The sequence below is a fragment of the Zeus faber genome, assembly GCF_960531495.2.
Source record: "Zeus faber genome assembly, chromosome: 20".
NCBI classification, from domain to species: Eukaryota; Metazoa; Chordata; class Actinopteri; order Zeiformes; family Zeidae; genus Zeus; species Zeus faber.
Window position 1 is genome coordinate 3,225,299 of NC_137207.1, and position 17,958 is coordinate 3,243,256.

The following is a 17,958-nucleotide window of genomic DNA, read 5'->3' on the forward strand; positions in this document are numbered from 1 at the left end:
AAGATGGATCAGCAAGTGCTGTACATTTCAGTGACTGAATGACTGTCTGTTTGATGTTGTTATCTCTATGTTTGCCTGACTCGTTGATTGAAGGAATTATTGACTTCAGGCTTGTTTGACTGACTGTGGCCTATCTGACTTAAACGGGGTACACACTACAAGATAATAAAGCAGATTTTGGCCCTGATTTCCCCCCTTCTGACAACCGTGAGCAAAGTCCAGATTTTTGATGGTTCTAAAGATTATCATGCTAGATTATCCTGTGGTGTGAGGTATGTTACAAGTGTTTTTTACTTCCCTCGATCTGCTCGTAAGTCTGCCCCAATGGCAAATCGGAAATATGTTCAATATTTGCGATCCGATATCCTGTAGTACGGAATGGAACCCTGAGAACAGCCGAGGACGTGGTCTGTGGATTGTCATGTGGGAAAGACCGTTAGCCAATCTGGAGCCAAGCTGACTTATACAGAAGAAGTCATACACACCACAGCATGGCAGCAAATGCCAAACGCTACGAAGCATGAAGCTAGCCTGTTGTCTGCCATGTTTGTTTACTCTAGTTAGTCACGTTTTATTGTGCAAGATTTCCACTTTTGAGAGTCGGGGTTCTCTACACCTTGTCCATGTCATATCTTGTGTGGAAACGCGCAATTAGGACTCGTTGCACTTAAGGCGCTATAACAACCAAACTGTTAAATATATCGTGATATGTCGTTATGTGTGGGATCTCTCACATTTTAAACAACTGTTAAGATTTGAAAAATCTTGTAGTGTGGCCCAGGCTTTACTAGTAGCCCACCTGACTGGCTGCCCATGTAGCAAACCATCTGCTTCACACTCTCAAAATGACAGTGTGCTGAAGTTGCAAATTTGGTTCCTTGTTTGTCTTGCTAAAGTTATGCCAATTCCAAAGCTGGCCCAGCATGGCATTTTCCTGCAAGATTTTACATACATTGGCCCAATGGCATTTTGCTTGGGCAAACCATATACTGTATGTATTGGCCCAACATAATGAGACAATGATGTGATTTATGGATTTAATTATTGTGCAAAATTGCAGCAATAGCTAAGTGTATTTTTGGTCGGCAATGTCAGTGTGAAGCCACAGGGTTAGGGTTATTGCATTGCACCCACAGGGTTAGGGCATTGGACCAAGCAAATAATAGGTCAAAGTGGGTCGAATGTCGATTTGCTACCTGGGTAAATGAAAAGCGTAGATGGTAGAGGAAAATACTGTACCTAAGTGGAATTATTTCTGTTCCTGTTAGTTTAAACTTGTCTTTCTTTCATTTCTCTTTTTTTTTTGGCAGATAATGAGTTTTTCTTCCTCGACAATGACACCCAGATTTCCAAAGTCGCTCCAGACATTTGGAAAAAAGTGCCTACAGCCAGCTGTGTTCTTTTCTTTCGGGTGAAGTTTTTCATCACTGACGTTTCTTCGCTTTTGTAAGTATGTCGCCTTCTCTTCAATGCACTATTTTCTTCTTTACAAATTACAAGAAAAAATAGAAAAACTCCTAATATTTCTGCTGTCTTTTCCACCAGGCACAAGTTGACACGTCACCAATACTACCTGCAGCTTAGGAAGGACCTTTTGGAGGACAGGCTGTCTTGCCATGAGGAAACTGCTCTTTACCTTGGTGCTTTGGCGCTGCAGGCAGAGTACGGAGACTACATACCTGAGGTACAGACCTTTCTTTAGAGATCAACAACTAGTTGTGGAATTACTATTCCATTTTTTTATAATGTACTTTTTTCTATTTCATCCATTAGAAGTTACAAACAATGATTTTATCATCCTTTTAAAACGTGAAGTCACCAGAGTTTTATTTCCATATGCCATTAGCCAGCGGTGGGAAAAAGTGCTATACTAAAAAAGAAGTATAAGCGCCCTAAAAAACAGTACTCTGGAGAGGGAGGGGAGTCCCCATCCAACATTCTACTCAAGTAAATGTATTAAAGAACTTTATATTGAACAAAGTCGTCTGTCAACAGTGAAAGTACTGGTTTGTCATGGCCTCTGCTAGCAGCCACTGCTGGCTTGATTGAACTTACCAGTGAATTCAAAGTGTAAATATAAAACGTATCAAATCTAAATCTAATTCTGTGACGTGCTTTCTCCTGTGTACAGGTGGGCGGTAAAAACTACTATCGGCCTGACCAGTATGCCTCCAAGAGCGTGATGGAGAAACGTGCCTTGCCTTACATATGTGGGGAGCTGCTACGATTACATGCCAACAACGCCCAGATGCTTACTGACGAATCAGAGCTCGAGTTCCTTAAGGTGGGCGATAGCTTATTGTTCACCCCATTGACATATGGGGTGCACAACATTTACATATGTGCTGTAGAGCCACTCCAACTCTGCACATTGTGTTAACAAGAGACTAGTTGATCAAACATGAATACATAATTAAGCCATTTCCTGTGTTACACCAACAGGAACTTTCCTCACACCTGTTAAAGCCATCGCAAGCTTGGAAACAAGGATATTTCCGGTCAACATTTAACAGAGTAGTGTTATGTAGACTCTGTCGATCCCCATTTGGGGATTCACTTAAGAACGAAGAACAAATCTTTAATCTTTAATCGTCACACACCACACCACACTACAACACATGCACGCACATGCTTTGGATGGTGGCCGGTGAAATTAGGCCTCTGCGTTTAACCCATCCTGGCTTGTCCTTCCTCCGGGGGCACAGCCAGGAGCAGTGGGCAGCATTCGTGGACGCGCCCGGGGACCTGGTGATGAGTGTCCATCGCTGGTCAGACGATGATGTGTGCATGTTTTTAGTAGGGGTCCTTACTGACGTTAGGTGGAGGAAACCCCATGTGAGCACGGGGAGAACACGCAAGCTCTACACAGAAAGGCTCCTATTTTGGGAGATAACCCGCCCGGAGCACGGTGCCAACAGCGCCTCAGGTGGGAATCGAACCCACAACCTTCTTGCTGTGAGGCAGCAGTGCAATGAGCGTGGTGCGGGGAGACGAAAGTCAGAGTTTGTTCACATCAAGCCCCATTTACTTGAATTTTGTACGAATTTGTTTGGTTTGTTTATTGTTATATCGCTTAGTTCAATGTTGCCTTCAAGGCTGCATCACAGTAAAATAATACAGATTTTATGAACTACATACTATAGTCCTACTACTGGGTCATGCTATCTACATTAATAATGATTGTTTCTCAAATATTTATTGTGCGTAAATATCTCATGAGCGCACTAAAACATCATCATATTATCGATAGCAGGGTATTCGTCCAAAGATAGTGTGATAACTGATTTTGTCAATATTGCCCATCCCTGGTTACACTGCAATGATCAATCGGTTTAGCTTTTCATCATGATTTAACATTTAAGGCACTTTTTTAACCCTGAATTCAGGAAATGTAGGACATTTTGTTTCTCTTTCGTCAAACCAACGCTTTTGTGTGGTACTTAACTCCACTAGGTCAGTCAGCACCTTCCTGAATACGGAGTGCTGTTCCACCGTGTGATGCGCGAGAAGAGGCTCGTAGAAGGGGAGATCATCCTTGGGATCTGTGCCAAAGGGGTCATTGTCTACGAAGTCAAAGACGGACACCGGTCCACCAGTCAGACATTCTACTGGAGGGAGACCGCCACCATCTCCTCGAACGTGAGTCATGGAAGGTGATTGAGGAAGAGATGATAATGTTGGATTTCATGGAATTCACTTGACGTACCTTCTGCCTACCATCCACCCACCGCAGAAGCGGAGGTTTATGATTGAGTGCCGCGGCAGCAAGAAGAAGTACACCTTCGTCACTGAAAGATCGAAGATAGCCAAATACCTGTGCAACCTTTGCTCTGCTCAGCACAAATTTAATAACGAGATGAACTCTCGCCAGCTGAACCACTGCCTAGTCTCAGGTCAGTCAAATGACCAGTATCGTCATATCTTATCACCTAGGAAGCCTGCCCCTGTGTACGTTGTTTACCTTCTTTGAAGAACTACCGTCTTCAGGTGTCACCTTTTCCTGCAATTATTTTGTTATCTAATTTGTTCTCTCAATGATCTTCAATTTGTAATGCAGCCAATCTAGCAAAGCATTACTTTGATACAATGATTGTATTTGTCTAAAAGCAATGAGAAAAGTCTAATGAAATTACTTATATCAGGCGCTTTATACTTATTTTTTCTACAATTGTAATCTATGTGTAGCCTAGAAAGCTGAAGCTTTTTCTGAGAAAAAGATAGAATTTTGCGATTACAGTCAAGCATTCTGAGTTTAATGTCAGAATCCTGAGAATAAAGTCAGCATTCTGAGAAAGAAATTCTCAGAAAACAATTCACTGAATTCTAAGTTGTCAGAATTAACTAAAATTCTGAAATATAGACTCAGAATTTTGACTTTTCACTTTCATCTTCCTAGAATTCTGATGTTATTCTCTGAATTTTAGATCCTTTTTCTCACGATTATGAGATTAAACTCAGAATTCTGGATTTTTATCAGAATTCTGAGATCAATTTCAGAACTCAAATAATTTTGTTCTCATGGAAATATATATATATATTTTTATGTGACCATAATCCACTTCAATTAAAACCTGATGTTCGACAGTAAGACATCCTATATATCTTTCTTTATGTTCCAGAGGACAATCTTGTCCAATATGCAACTATCTGCCGTGGGCAGAGTGGTCGGCTCAGGTCCTTCTCATGTTCGGAGACACCACAGGATGACAGTGGTTTGACCACACCTAAGGACGACTCCGTGACCAAAATTTGCGACGACATCGCTGCCAGGATTGAGACTCGCATCAGGCAGCAGCGCCGAAGCCCTTACGAGCAGAGGTAGTTTATTTTTCTTCCACTTGCACACACTTGTATAGTGTGCGTTTCATAATCATCAAAATTACCTGTGATATTTTTGCATGTGATTAGACCAGTGGGTTTCTAGTGGTGGGCGTAGGTACTGCAAGGGGTCAGCCAATTCTTTGTTTTATGTCAAAAATATTTTTGTGAAAAATCGAAAATTATATTTTAGACAAAAAAAATTAGTAAACTCCAACCATTAACACTAGATCAGCAGCATTTCTTTTTTTCAGTAATAAGCTGACGCTGACCTGCACTGATGGGTCATCATCATTTTTTGTTTCCTTCAAGTAGGAAATTAAGGAAAACAAATACATCCAAATCTAAAATGAAAACAGAGATGGAGACATGGTGCCAGTGAGGCCAAAATAGACCAGGTGCATATATTTAGTGGAGCAGAACACCATGCCTGGGACGCAAGTTGACAAGGCACTCAGGCGTCTGGTGGACATTGTGCTTGGGCTGAAAAGGCCCGTGGATTAGACAAAATGTTTTATGTACTTTAAGTATGCCGCAAATGATGGATAGATACATCGTTAGTTACTTCGTTGATCCCTACTTTCTTGATTGATATTGGAAATTGCAATATCCCAGCAGCTTACATGAAAACAATGATGTTGGAATATCTTCCATTTGACTTGAAACTCCCAAACTCCACTTTCATCTTTGTTTCCCAGTGTCCCGTGTCTTCCCTACCTTCCTGTGGTTTTACTCTCTGCAGTTACATGTATTCCTCTACTCCAGCAGTTGCTCCAGTAGCCAGCATAGTAGCACAGGGATGCGATCACCAGCCTGTTCTCAGAAGAGTGGATCAGAGGCTCTATATAGTTCCCCAGCTGCCCGAGGTGAACACACACACACAACACACACACACACACACACACACACTATCAGCACCAGTAAGTGGAATTTTTTGTTTTGTCTTTCATTGTATTGATTCGTGACAGCAGGCTGTGCATTTTGTCTGGCAGACACCCAGACAAAACTAGCATCGTCAGAGAGAGAGGTCATATGCGTTTTCCTGAAGAAAGACCCGAAGCTGGGCCTCGGTAAGCTGGTCGAACTCGTAGATGGATTTCCAACACTGCATCCGAGATGGCATATTAGTGTACTATTTAGCACGTCGAATTAGTCTTGAGTATATCCAAAACCATAGTATAAATCAAATAGTACATCTGGTGAAGTCTCGTGTGCAGTCCTTCCAGTGTCCTGGAAGATATGTAGCATGTAGTACACCAGTCCGCAAAGGGAACGTTACAAAAGATTGTACATTAAAAATGTAATGCAAAAGAATATATGTTTTAATGTATAATGATAAAAAATCTCACTTGGAGATAATATAATAAAAACACAGAGAATGGGTGTCGCCTTTTCTCCAGGAGTTGTGATCGTGGGCGAGGACACCGTCGGCCGGTATGATCTTGGCATCTTCGTGGCCTCCATTGTACCCGGTGGACCAGCAGATAAGGACGGACGCATCCGACCAGGTAGAGGAAGTTGTTCACTGGTGTTACTGCAGACCCCAGGTGGGGGGGTCATTGACGGTAGAGGATGAAATGGAAAAAAAGCTTGTCATGGTGTTCTGTTTAGAACATTAGGGCCACAGTGATTGCACCAGCCCCTCACGGCGCGCTGTCTTTGTGTGCACCTTTTACCTTTTAGGCGGCCGTCTGATATCCCTGAACAACACCAGTCTGGAGGGGGTAACCTTTAGTGAGGCGGCAGAGGTGATGCAGAACAGCCCAGAGGAGGTCCAGCTCATCATCTCCCAGCCCAAAGGTAGCCCCTAATCCTACCCCAACGCACTGTCAAAAACTAAATTCTAATGCATGCATGTTCCCATTTTTTTGAATCACCCAAAGACTTTGAGGTAGAAAACAGTCATTGGGACTCATTCATTGTTTTGTTCCTGTGAAAAGAGCACCAAAAACAACCCAAGTTGGACTTTATGAAACCGGCGACGTCCCTTGATTTTGTGTGTTCTTTAAGTGTTCTGTTAACTGTCCTGTTAAGTGATGAAAGCTCCTCAACTGGATGTGTGTCCCGGTTCATGTTTATTTGCATAGATAGACACCCTTTTAATTCCATAAAACACATTTAACCAATTAGGCCATGGATGGCGAGACATTGAACAAACAGAATGTCAGGAGTTATTAATATCTGATCTCCCATTCCTTACTGAATCTCTAAAAAAAAACAACTGCTTTAAAAACCCATTCATCGCAACGACTGTCAGCGTGGTGGAAATTCAACAAACTCAAGTGGTCACTATCTCCAAACAAATTCACTCAAATTTTTCTGATTAAAAACAAACCAATAATCTTCATGTCTTGGAAACTACAAGGAATTAACCATTTGGAACACATTTTTAAAGACAAATCACTTACATCTGTAACGGGTGTGGTAAGGACCCAATTGCAGCACAAAGACAGGCAGGGATATTTGGTAATGTCTTTTATTTGTAGAGCGGACGGAAGACAGGCGGAGGGGCAGGCAGGATACGTGGTCGGAGTGAGGCAGAGTCGGTAGCGGGTTTTCAGTCCGGAGAACGCTGGAGAGTCTGGTGCAAGCATCGAAGACAATCTGGCAATGGGTGACTGGTGAGAGAGGCATATATAGTGGTTAGATTACAGATCGGGAACAGCTTTGTGTGCAGGTGAATGGAGTTGGATTAATGAGACAGGTAAGGAGGGGGAGGGGAAGGTAGATGAAGGCGGAGATCATGACAATATCCTTCCCAACCCTAATCCAAAGGTATAAATATATATATATAATATTGGTGGTCAACGTCGCCTACAATTCCTTCTACTGAGCACTCTCTAAAAGTTAAAATCAAATTAACAAACAACACCCGACAACCACGTCCAGTGATTGAACATCTTACTCTTATAGGCAATTTAAAGAATCCCTTTTGCAGAATATACAAACTCTTTTTTTGTCATTCAAGTCATTCGGTTCATTCTCCCAAAAGATTTGAATCATTCTGGAACTTCACCACAAAGCACCTACAAAGCAGGTTGAAGCCGTTTTCTCTGTTATATGTCCTAAATTAAAACAGTGGATTGATATAAAAGGTTTTTTTTGGTTTGATTTGGTTTCACAAGGTGCAATTGGTCTGTGATAGTTGCGGCTCCAGGTTATTACTTGTATAAATTCTTATATACAATTAAAGACACTAAATCATTTTATTTAATATATATTTTTTCTGATAAATCAGTGCATCCGGTGTGGCTCACTTTCGTGATCGTGTGACTCACTGCTGTATTGTGGCTTTTGCGGCACCTGCAAGGGAGCTGTGCCCTTGGTGGGTGCCTGCGGCTGGCTTCCTTGTGTTGGTTTGGGGTGCGTTTGCAGGTTTGGGGCTCGGTCAAGGGGGGGATGTGGATTGTGGGGCTGGGTCCTGGCCCCTCTTTGCGTGGCCTTCCATGTCCCATGAAGGGGGGTGGCCCGTAGTGCCGGGGCTGGTTGGATGTTCTATGTGGTCTCCTTCGGACGGGCGGACTACCATCGTCGCAGCTGGCTGTCCGCTGTCCTCGCTCTCTGGCGCTGTCGGTGAGCGGGGCACTTGTCGCTTGGGGGCTGGGCTGTGGGTGGGGGGCTGTTTGCCGTTGCGCCACCGGATGCTTTCCAGGGCCCCCTGGAGGCTGCTTACCGTCGTCGGCATGGTTTGCGGTGTGGGAGGCGGTTATGGGCTCCCACTCCAGTGGAGGGGCCACATATCTGGTGGGCATTGGCAGGGGAGGGAGGTGGCTGACGTTGGGTTGTCCTGAGCCATTCGCACTCGGCTACCACATCCGCTCTCTGGGACTGGTTTATGCTCCTCGGGGCCATGCGTGGGTGTTGCTCGGTGGGCTTCCTGCTTCTCTGGGGGCTTAGGGGTCTTCTGTGGCTGCAGATCATGGTGCTCGAAGCTTTCCTGCGGTCGTGGAGTACATATGTGTCCCACCACAGCACAAACCGCCATTTCGTGCATTTATCAAATGGCCAGGAGCAGCCAAATAAGTTGAAAAAACCTTTCTTGAGGGAAAATGCGATTTTTCCAGATTTGTGTTCCTTTGTGTTTTTTTTTATCTCTCAACGAATTTTCAAAACCGAGTTTGATTTATAAAAAGTTGAAAAATGTTAAACCGTGGAGTTAAATTTTCCATTATTATTACATGGGGAAACGCAGTTCACTTACCGAGACGCAGAACAGCACTGAACAACGGCGATCTATCGTTTCCTTTAAAGCGAGCGTCCAGGTGAAGATCATTCTTTCATATTCCATGTGTTGTGAAGTCACAATGTGAAACCATTTTGATAGAATTCAACCATTAAATCATACTACTTTACACACACGGAGCCATTGTTGTTAAACGGCTAAGAAGAAGAACCCTTCGCGTCATGCATCTACGTCACTTCCTTAAGCAGACGGTTAAAGCGCAGCACGGGGGTGTTTCAGTCTCATTTGTCTGTGGTCTGTGAAAACTTTCTTCTCCGTATCGTTATGGATTACGCGAAGCAGGTGCCAGAATCATATTTTGGACCTTAATCTGACAAGTGCAATAGATCCAATTCAGTGTTAGCAGCGCGTACTGGACTTAGTTTTCCGCAATGATAGTCAGTTCTCCCACAGCCATGCAGAATCTGATATTATCCCGGACTTGGAGAACATTTCAAACAGCGGATTTCAAACTTAATGTGACGATGAAACTGAATATTTTCAAGAACCACCGGAGGAGACCGACGATACGTCCGTTGTTGTTACAACTGAAGAAGTTGATGACATGATGAAGTCCGTTGAGGTTGATGACCGATTTTCAGATTTCAGCTTTTCCGAGACTCATAATATAGATAGACTCTACATTTTGTTGTGTTGTCCGTACTTTTAAACTCTAAAATAATATCACTTTATAAAACATGTATATTCCTACTGTTAACTAAAAGCTTTTTTAAAAACAAAATTTGTTGTGTTGTTGAGCTGTTCCTGATTGGCCCATTCAGCAGAATGTTAAGAGCCATGAGGCTTTGTTTGTCTGCCAACCCTATTTGCATCCTGGGAGCTGGCTGAATAAACCTGGTGTGGGTAAAACTTTGGAGGTGATTATCTCAGAAACACGGTTTGCCACACCCTTGTCATTAACAAGTCATAGCTTTAAAAATATTTTCTTGATTTTCACAAGTGACACCTTTTTTGGAAGCTCTGATTCTCTTGAAAAAACTTGAAAGCCGCCAAATGACCCTAAAGTACGTGGTGGATCACATATACGGCTGCAGGGCCTTTTCCGCTGCTTGGAGGCACTACAATATAATTCCGACCTCATACACCAGAACCAATTGGGACAAGTCCTGTGCACTCACTGGTGGACACATCATACACACACACACACACACACACACACACACACACACACACACACACACTCACTCCCTCCTTTACGGCCATAGCTATTACATGCCGAATATTACATGCCAAATTGCTTTTCCAATTTTCCTAGACTTAATTAATTATGTTTTGTCGCTACATGTTTTCGTCTGATGTTTCTATGGTTTTCCAGGTACACGTTGTTTTTGTTTCTATGTTTATTTGTCTCACCCGTGGTAATTCTCCCCCTTTTGGAGTAGTGATGATAATTTGTTGTTTGTAGACCAAAACTTGGTGAGATCATTCTCCAAAGAGGGGGATTAGTGGCGGTCTTGTGTAACAAAAAAGCTGTGCTCTGGTCATCCCACAAGTCATCCACAGGACATAGTTATCGTAAGCAGTTCTTGATGATTAAAGAATGAATAAAGAGTGGCATTGCAGGTTGAGAAGTTGAACTCATTAACAGTTGAACAAATTAACTCTGCCCTCAATGCAAAGCATTCAAATACTCTCTGTTGTTTGCCAAGCATGCTTAAGGTACAGGTTAATAAAAAAATACCGTAAAAAAAAATGGTATCCCAAAAAGACTAAAGAAGATAAGAGAATCGTTCTCAACACAGTTCCCGGAGACGGTCTCTCTCGTTCCAAGTGAATAAAAGCAAATACATCATTGCTGTCGGGTTTGACAGTGTGTTCTGTGGTCTTTATAAATGGTCATTATTCACTTTGAACAAAATCTGTTGATATGGTTATAATCAGTAGCCTATTAGGTCTTAAAATGTTCTGAAACATGCTGTCGGTAATATGAGGTTTGGCACAGGGCCGAACCTCATATTGCCAAAAGAATAAGATCCACTGACTGACATTTCTTCTTTTGACTTTGTTTCAAAATCAGCCACCACGACCCCCAACAATGTGTCCTCTCCCATGCTGAGAAACCACGACCCTCAGCACAGAAGACTGGCAAACGACAGTCGCTCTGGCTCAGACAGTTTGGATGAAGTCATTTCCGTCATGATGACGCCAAAGCCTGCCAACAGGCTGCATGTCCCCCCCAATGTCCGTATTCACAATGCACAGGTAACACTAACCCAAGGATTCATTTTAGCCTCATCCGAGTGAGAAAGGAGGTGGTACTGACCATTGTCTCTGTGATCTGGAAGGACGGCTGTTCTCTGTCTTCCTCTCTGAACTGTGTGAGACCGGAGCAGATAAGTGTGGAGCTGAGGAAGAAGGGAGGAAGCCTTGGCATCAGCATATCTGTAAGTCGGCAGGCAGATAAGTCTATAAGCAGCGTCTCACTCACTCAGGGTATAGTGGGCTAACTGGGATGTGTGACCTTTTCAAGACTCTTCTAAATGGAAAACAGTCTGAGAAATAATTTAGGATAGAAAAAAACAAACACATTTTAGTCCAATGCCAATTTACCCACAACGCACATTGAAATGTAGTGTGGGGGTCGTGGTCGTGTCTCTGTCGCAATGTAGTTTGAATGTTATTCTCCCTTGTAAGTCGCTTTGGATAAAAGCGTCTGCTAAATGACTAAATGACTAAATGTAAATGTAAATGTAAATGTAGTGAATACAGTTTTTTGTTTTTATTCTGCAAATGCAAATATCTTTAAATATCTCCTGATTTCTAAGCAGTTTCTTCAACAGGGAAAGAGAAAATGGTCAACATATTATTAAATATATTGATTTTTACCATTATTGCACAGAACAAACATATAGAGAAGTGAACATTAACATATGAACTCACACTAAGACACACACACACACACACACACACACACACACAGACACACACATACTACGTGAACACAAACAATTTGTATGCCTTGAGATGTATTGTACAATTGTCAGATGCTAGCTTTAGGGTCAATATTACAAGCAGTTATTCAAAACCTACTGTCAAAGAAGGCAAAGAAGGTTGGAGATTAAAATATAAGATACATGCAACCTTTGACGACGATTATAGGTAGAGAAATCAAACTCTGTTTCCACCCCTTCCACAACTGTTGCGACCTGGCCACAGCAGGTGTGCATTCTTTTGTTTGCATCCATCAAATCTATCTTTTTTTTTTTTTTTTTTTTTTTTTCTCGACATCTGGCTGCCTCGTTCCTCTCTATCCTCTGATCCCTGCTCATGCAGTGTTTCTCCATCACGTCAATGTCTGATGGATTTCTACTCTGGCTTAGCTGGCGTCTGTTTGGCCTTCTGTTTGTCACGTGTTACAGGGCTTTAAAGCACTGTGATTTTTTACATGGTTCCTTTTAACTAACCTTGTATTTTTTGTTCAATGCAGTGTTTCGGCTGTGGGAAATTTCCAGATACAATGTACAGGGAGTGCAGTACAATCTAGTTTATCTGAACCTCTGAACCTCACGTATATGAACGTACAGTTCAAGCAAAGCAGCTATCATACTGTGAGTTGATTATGTAGGATATTCCATACTCCATTTGTTCCAGTGGAGTTTACATTAACCACTTGTATTGATTGACAGCTGTAACAAAAACAAGTACAATACATAGGAAATGCACCATGAACATCTGCATATTGACTCCTACTGCATCTGTGCTTTGCGTGCAGCAGGCGATTGAGACGTTTGTCCCCAAAGCCAGGATGCCACAGTATTGCAGGGTGGTGTGGATGTTATACCCAGGGACAACACAGAGCCTCACACACACACACACACACACACACACACACACACACACACACACACACACACACACACACACACACACACACACACACACACACACACACACACACACACACACACACACACACACACACACAACACACACAACACACACATATACTAATGCAAATCTAATCCCGGTGAATCCCGGGATTTACTGATTTAATACCCTTGGTTGTAATTTCAAAATCTGGGTATAATATTTAGAGTGATGAAGCCCGTGGTCGTTAGATCTCAAAACTTGTGAGCTTCTTTATTTGGATTAGATAATCTCACAGTTGTTAACGTATTAGGTGCATTTTGTAGAAAATTTGAATGTACGTGTTTCTTACCAGGATATAAAAATCCATGTACAGTCACTTACTCACTCACTTTTACCGGAAGCTTCTTTGACCGCTTTAAAGAATTTTGCTTTTTTCCCACTCTCCATTGACTTGGCTGCAGTAAACCCGGTCTCAAAAACATAAAATAGATTTGCAACGTGTAACAAGTCTATCAAATATAACCCCATAGCACAGTGGAGGCTATATATTATCAATAAAGGGAGTATCTTTTAATGTGTGTTCCTCAGACTAGCCTAGACAAACTAGAATCCACAAGTCAATAATTGATTAGTCAATAATTGGGTGCCTACATCCACCACACAGCATAGTAATTTTTTCAGTATATTTGCGTGCAATGTTTCAATCTGCTTCATAGTGAAAAACTTTTTTTTTATAACACTTTATTTTTTAATATGAAATTGTTAGTTAATTATGAAAACTGACTCGATTTCACTTCTAGCTTTTTGTTTTTTTAACACAGGACTTTTAAATGAAGGGAATTTAGACTCTTCCCATTTGGTGATGGCATAAAAAAACAGATGCTTGACTGACTGAGTGACTTTCTGTTGACACTATTATAGATGATTTTCGATAAATTTTATATACATAATGATACATGCGGTTTACCGTTGTCCTGTGAGAAATTTAATCAAAGATTTACACAGAACATTGGTAGTGAGTTTACCACAGCTGAGTACAGCCGTAGCAGTAGGTCATTAGGTCAGATCAGATCAGATTAACCTTTGCGGTCTGGGGGGATTAGAGAGAGGGGCTGAGGGAGTTTACGCTGGCCATTCTCTCACTTCACCCTGCAGGATAACTTTAAATCGGGGTTAGGGTTAGAAATCTGCGTCCCCCAACCACAAACACATTTCTGCAAAATAAATCCATGAATCAAACCAGATAAAAAGTTCTTGCAATAAGATCAAAATCTTATGTTAAAAATCACCTTATACTTTTATATAACAGTCTGCAGAATTTTCTATTCTCTAAATAAGAAAATAATTATGTCTTGAAATGTCTTGTTTCAGTGTGCAGAGCATCCAATTCTGCTATTCTCTTTAAAAAGGGACTTATTTTAGCCATTTTTAGGATTTTTTAAGATAGTTTAATAAATGTTTTTGTCAAAGACAGCTGAATAATTGATATACACAATTCTTGGCCATATATATATAAATGTTTCTATTGTTTTGTTCATTTGCACTTTTTATCTGAAATGACATCCACCAAATGTTATATTTAAATAGTTTCCCTTTCTCTTCCATATTTTATTTTTATTTTAATTTTTGAAAAATCTCTACTTGGTTCAAATCACTTTGAGAGGTGAGCCTGAGAGGCTTAAATCACAGTTGCAAACTGTCACTGATGTGTGCGTCGTCTGGGTCTTCAGGGCGGCGTCAACACAAACCTTCCTCATGGCGGAATCTACATCAACAGCCTGGTTCCTGGAGGGGCGGCTGAGAGGGACGGACGCATACAGACAGGTAGAACTTAAACTCCATCTGGCAGTAGTGGACTGTGCATTTCAGAGCTTTAGGCCTTCAGTCGGTGTGATTGTGAGATGTGTGATTTTGAGATGGTCTTACAGGAGGTAAGACCATCTCAAAATCACACGACCATATCACCATATACAGTATACACGCCTACAGCCGTGCACAACTAGCTCATGTTATCAAGCCACAGTTCCAAAAAACCAAAAAGCCAAACTAAAGCTAAACATATCATTTTATAATATGCTTACCTGCATTACTGTATGTATGTGAATACTGTTGTTTTAAAGCACTTTGAAACATAAAAAAAGTGCTATAAATTAAGGTGTATTATTATAACATCCCAGCTGGGCCTATGAGCCAAACGTTCTTGAAAACACTTGATATGAATTAATATCAAGTGGTCATGCTGTAAAATACATAATATTTTTATTGGGAGCACACGTCTTTTCATTATTAGAGAGCACAAGTTGCGCTCCATATTCATATACCCTATTTCTATTGATAACCGCAGTATATGCATGTGTAATAGCCTTTCTATTTACTGTTGCATTAAAAAATAATTCCAGCTTACCTATTTCACTTGCCTGATGATTGCCTTCCAGATAATTAAAAAAATGTGCTTCCCAGTAATAACACAGAGAAAGTTATTTTAAAGTTAAAGTGTGTTTTGTTCAGATGCTGAGATTTGAGATCCTTGTCATACATGTCTGTATTGAACAAGTTCCAGCTGACTCCGCAAACCGCTGATTTAAAAAAACAAAACTTAAAAAGTAGCCCAATTCCACGGCAAAGCTGCAGACCTGGCAACCCTGCTGGCATCAGCGAAGGCTTTGTGAGGCATACCTACGGTGGCTATTCGACGCAGAACTATAAAGCATTCTGACGCTGTGATAGTTTGGAAGAATCTACCCACCAGCTACAAATGAAAATCTAATTAACTAACTAGTCTGTCAGTCCAAAATCAGGCCCCCATTCACTCAGACAGCAGAGGGATTCAGAGGAGATTCTGAAGGCCTTGGAGGAGGAGTCTAGAATTCATTTTCCACCTGGCGTAGCGGAGAAACAAAGCTGATTGGATAACATTTTTTCAGGCTAGTAAATCCTTCCCGACCCAAGCATCTGTAGCGCACGGAACGTAATGAGAGATATTAGATTGACCACACAACATTTTATTTTATTGATAATTAAGAAATATTTTCTTCATTCTGACAAATTGTCCTGGATGTCTACCTGCCTCTCACTCTTCACCTTGATATATTTGTGTTTGTGTGTGCATGTGTGTCTGGGGTGGCGATACAGGTGACAGACTTCTGGAGGTAGATGGGATCACGTTTGATGGTTTCACATACCAGCATGCTGTGGAATGTCTAACTAAAACTAAAGAGGTAAACATCGAAACAAGACATACATACAGTATTTTGGAAATGCTATCTAATCCTAGAGGTGGATATTCCGTGGCACAGAGAGCAAAATTATTTAATTTGTTCATTTAATCATCGCTCAGCTATCGCCACAAATCACCCACCTCTCTTCCCTTGTTCAGGGACTGCCTACTTAAGCCACTCCAACCCCACACTCTCTTTCTCTCTGCACCCCCCCACACTCCAGACGGTTACTTTAGTTCTGGAGAGGGAGCCTATAAGCCTGCCCAGGGTGTGGCTGAGTCCCGACACAGGAAGCACTCTGTCCCCTAAAAGTGCCAGCCCAGCCACCAGCCAGCTGAGGAACAACAGCTGTCCCGCCATCGTCACTACCCTCTACGACAGGCCCAGAGACTACCGCTTCATAACAGACGGTAGGAGGAGGTTAATAAGTCGGTCCCAGTCTGCTTTTGTGATTAGCGTGGCCCAAAATGATTGAATTTGCAGTGGGTTTTTCTCAAGAATTACTCAAATTAGCTAGAAGCCAGGCAGGAAGTTTTGGTTGTGGTCATTTTGGTAGAAGTTAAGGTATGTCCATTGCATTGGCCAAAATTGCAATTTGTTGAATTTGCCTGAATTCTTGCAATAGGGTTAAATGGTGTGGCTCTGGTCATGTTTGTGAGTGTGTGGTATTGAGGGACTCAGAAGGCTTAGAAAGCAGAAACATCAATCACTTCTGCCGAGTATTTCACAAGCAAGGTAAGGTGACTGTCCTTACTGTGCCAACTATGTTGCCAACTACTCTGTACTAAATCCAAAATTCTGAGCGTTCCTCCCTAAATCTAGCCAACTGTCACTGAAATTGAGTCACTGCGAACTCAAACAGTGGAGGTGTGTGTGTGTGTGTGTGTGTGTGTGTGTGTGTGTGTGTGTGTGTGTGTGTGTGTGTGTGTGTGTGTGTGTGTGTGTGTGTGTGTGTGTGTGTGTGTGTGTGTGTGTGTGTGTGTGTGTGGCGAGAAATAACCTCAGTGTGTTCATCTATGGTGTGGGAGATGCTCACCATGAAATGTCAAGGTGTAGACAGCAGATTCCTCCTGCCTCAAGGTATGACCAAGTACAGTATGACCATAGTGTTATTCCCAACGCATTCTTGACACATCCGATCCCCATTTACCGTCCGAATTGGAAATATGTTAAACTAATGGCTAATACTGTGGTAAAACAATTCTCTTCCAAAGCAATGTGTAGACTTCTGTGTCTGAGAAAACATACAGTAGAGACAGAGTAATTTTATTGATGACTATACTTACTTATACTCACCTGAACTTGGCCACAATTGAGCATCTGCAGCACTATGTGTTCTCGCCGAATGCGGCACTGTGCCTCCTCTTGACACACTGTAACTCAGACTTTTTGCCTGGCTCATAAAACTATGGTTGCATAATCAAGGGAGGCAATGCAGATCAAATACAACTCAAGAGTCAGTGAGTGCACAGCCTGCTTCTTGCCTCAGCATGTTTTCATAGACATCTCAGAGTGGCCTGGTGAGGTGGAATAAGAGAACATTCATGATCAAGCTGTCATGAAGAAGAAAACGTCTACCATCATGGAGGAAAAGTTGTTTTTGGGGCGTCCAGTGCATCCTCAGTGGTCTTCGCCTAGGTGTCTTCTTTGATACCGTTGAAAACACGAGACAACTGATTAATTCAGGAGAACAAAACAAGAAAACAAAAAAAACTAACAGAGCAAAGCGAAGACATAAGCTATAAAACAAACAAAGCAAGAGTGTAATTCACTGACTCTTCTAGTCATCATGATCCCGTCGTGCCTGACCGGCCTCATGAAATCTATTGACACTTAATCTTTCAGGCCTATTGAGTGGGCAAACAGTGG

At 41.9% G+C, this 17,958-nt stretch overlaps 1 protein-coding gene across 1 annotated transcript in view; it reads left to right on the top strand.

The window, feature by feature from the left end:
• The window catches only part of frmpd2 (FERM and PDZ domain containing 2), a gene marked incomplete at its 3' end in the record, with an annotated part of 38,638 nt that overhangs the window by 9,152 nt on the left and 11,528 nt on the right, over window positions 1–17,958 (top strand). Inside the window, exons 11-25 of the mRNA XM_080021902.1 lie at window positions 1,311–1,446; window positions 1,546–1,684; window positions 2,132–2,284; window positions 3,454–3,639; window positions 3,734–3,893; window positions 4,620–4,818; window positions 5,584–5,684; window positions 5,811–5,888; window positions 6,219–6,326; window positions 6,502–6,618; window positions 11,079–11,263; window positions 11,347–11,445; window positions 14,602–14,695; window positions 16,004–16,089; window positions 16,313–16,499. Of these exons, the coding sequence (XP_079878028.1) occupies window positions 1,311–1,446; window positions 1,546–1,684; window positions 2,132–2,284; window positions 3,454–3,639; window positions 3,734–3,893; window positions 4,620–4,818; window positions 5,584–5,684; window positions 5,811–5,888; window positions 6,219–6,326; window positions 6,502–6,618; window positions 11,079–11,263; window positions 11,347–11,445; window positions 14,602–14,695; window positions 16,004–16,089; window positions 16,313–16,499 (2,028 nt within the window). The remainder of the gene's footprint in view (window positions 1–1,310; window positions 1,447–1,545; window positions 1,685–2,131; window positions 2,285–3,453; window positions 3,640–3,733; window positions 3,894–4,619; window positions 4,819–5,583; window positions 5,685–5,810; window positions 5,889–6,218; window positions 6,327–6,501; window positions 6,619–11,078; window positions 11,264–11,346; window positions 11,446–14,601; window positions 14,696–16,003; window positions 16,090–16,312; window positions 16,500–17,958) is intronic.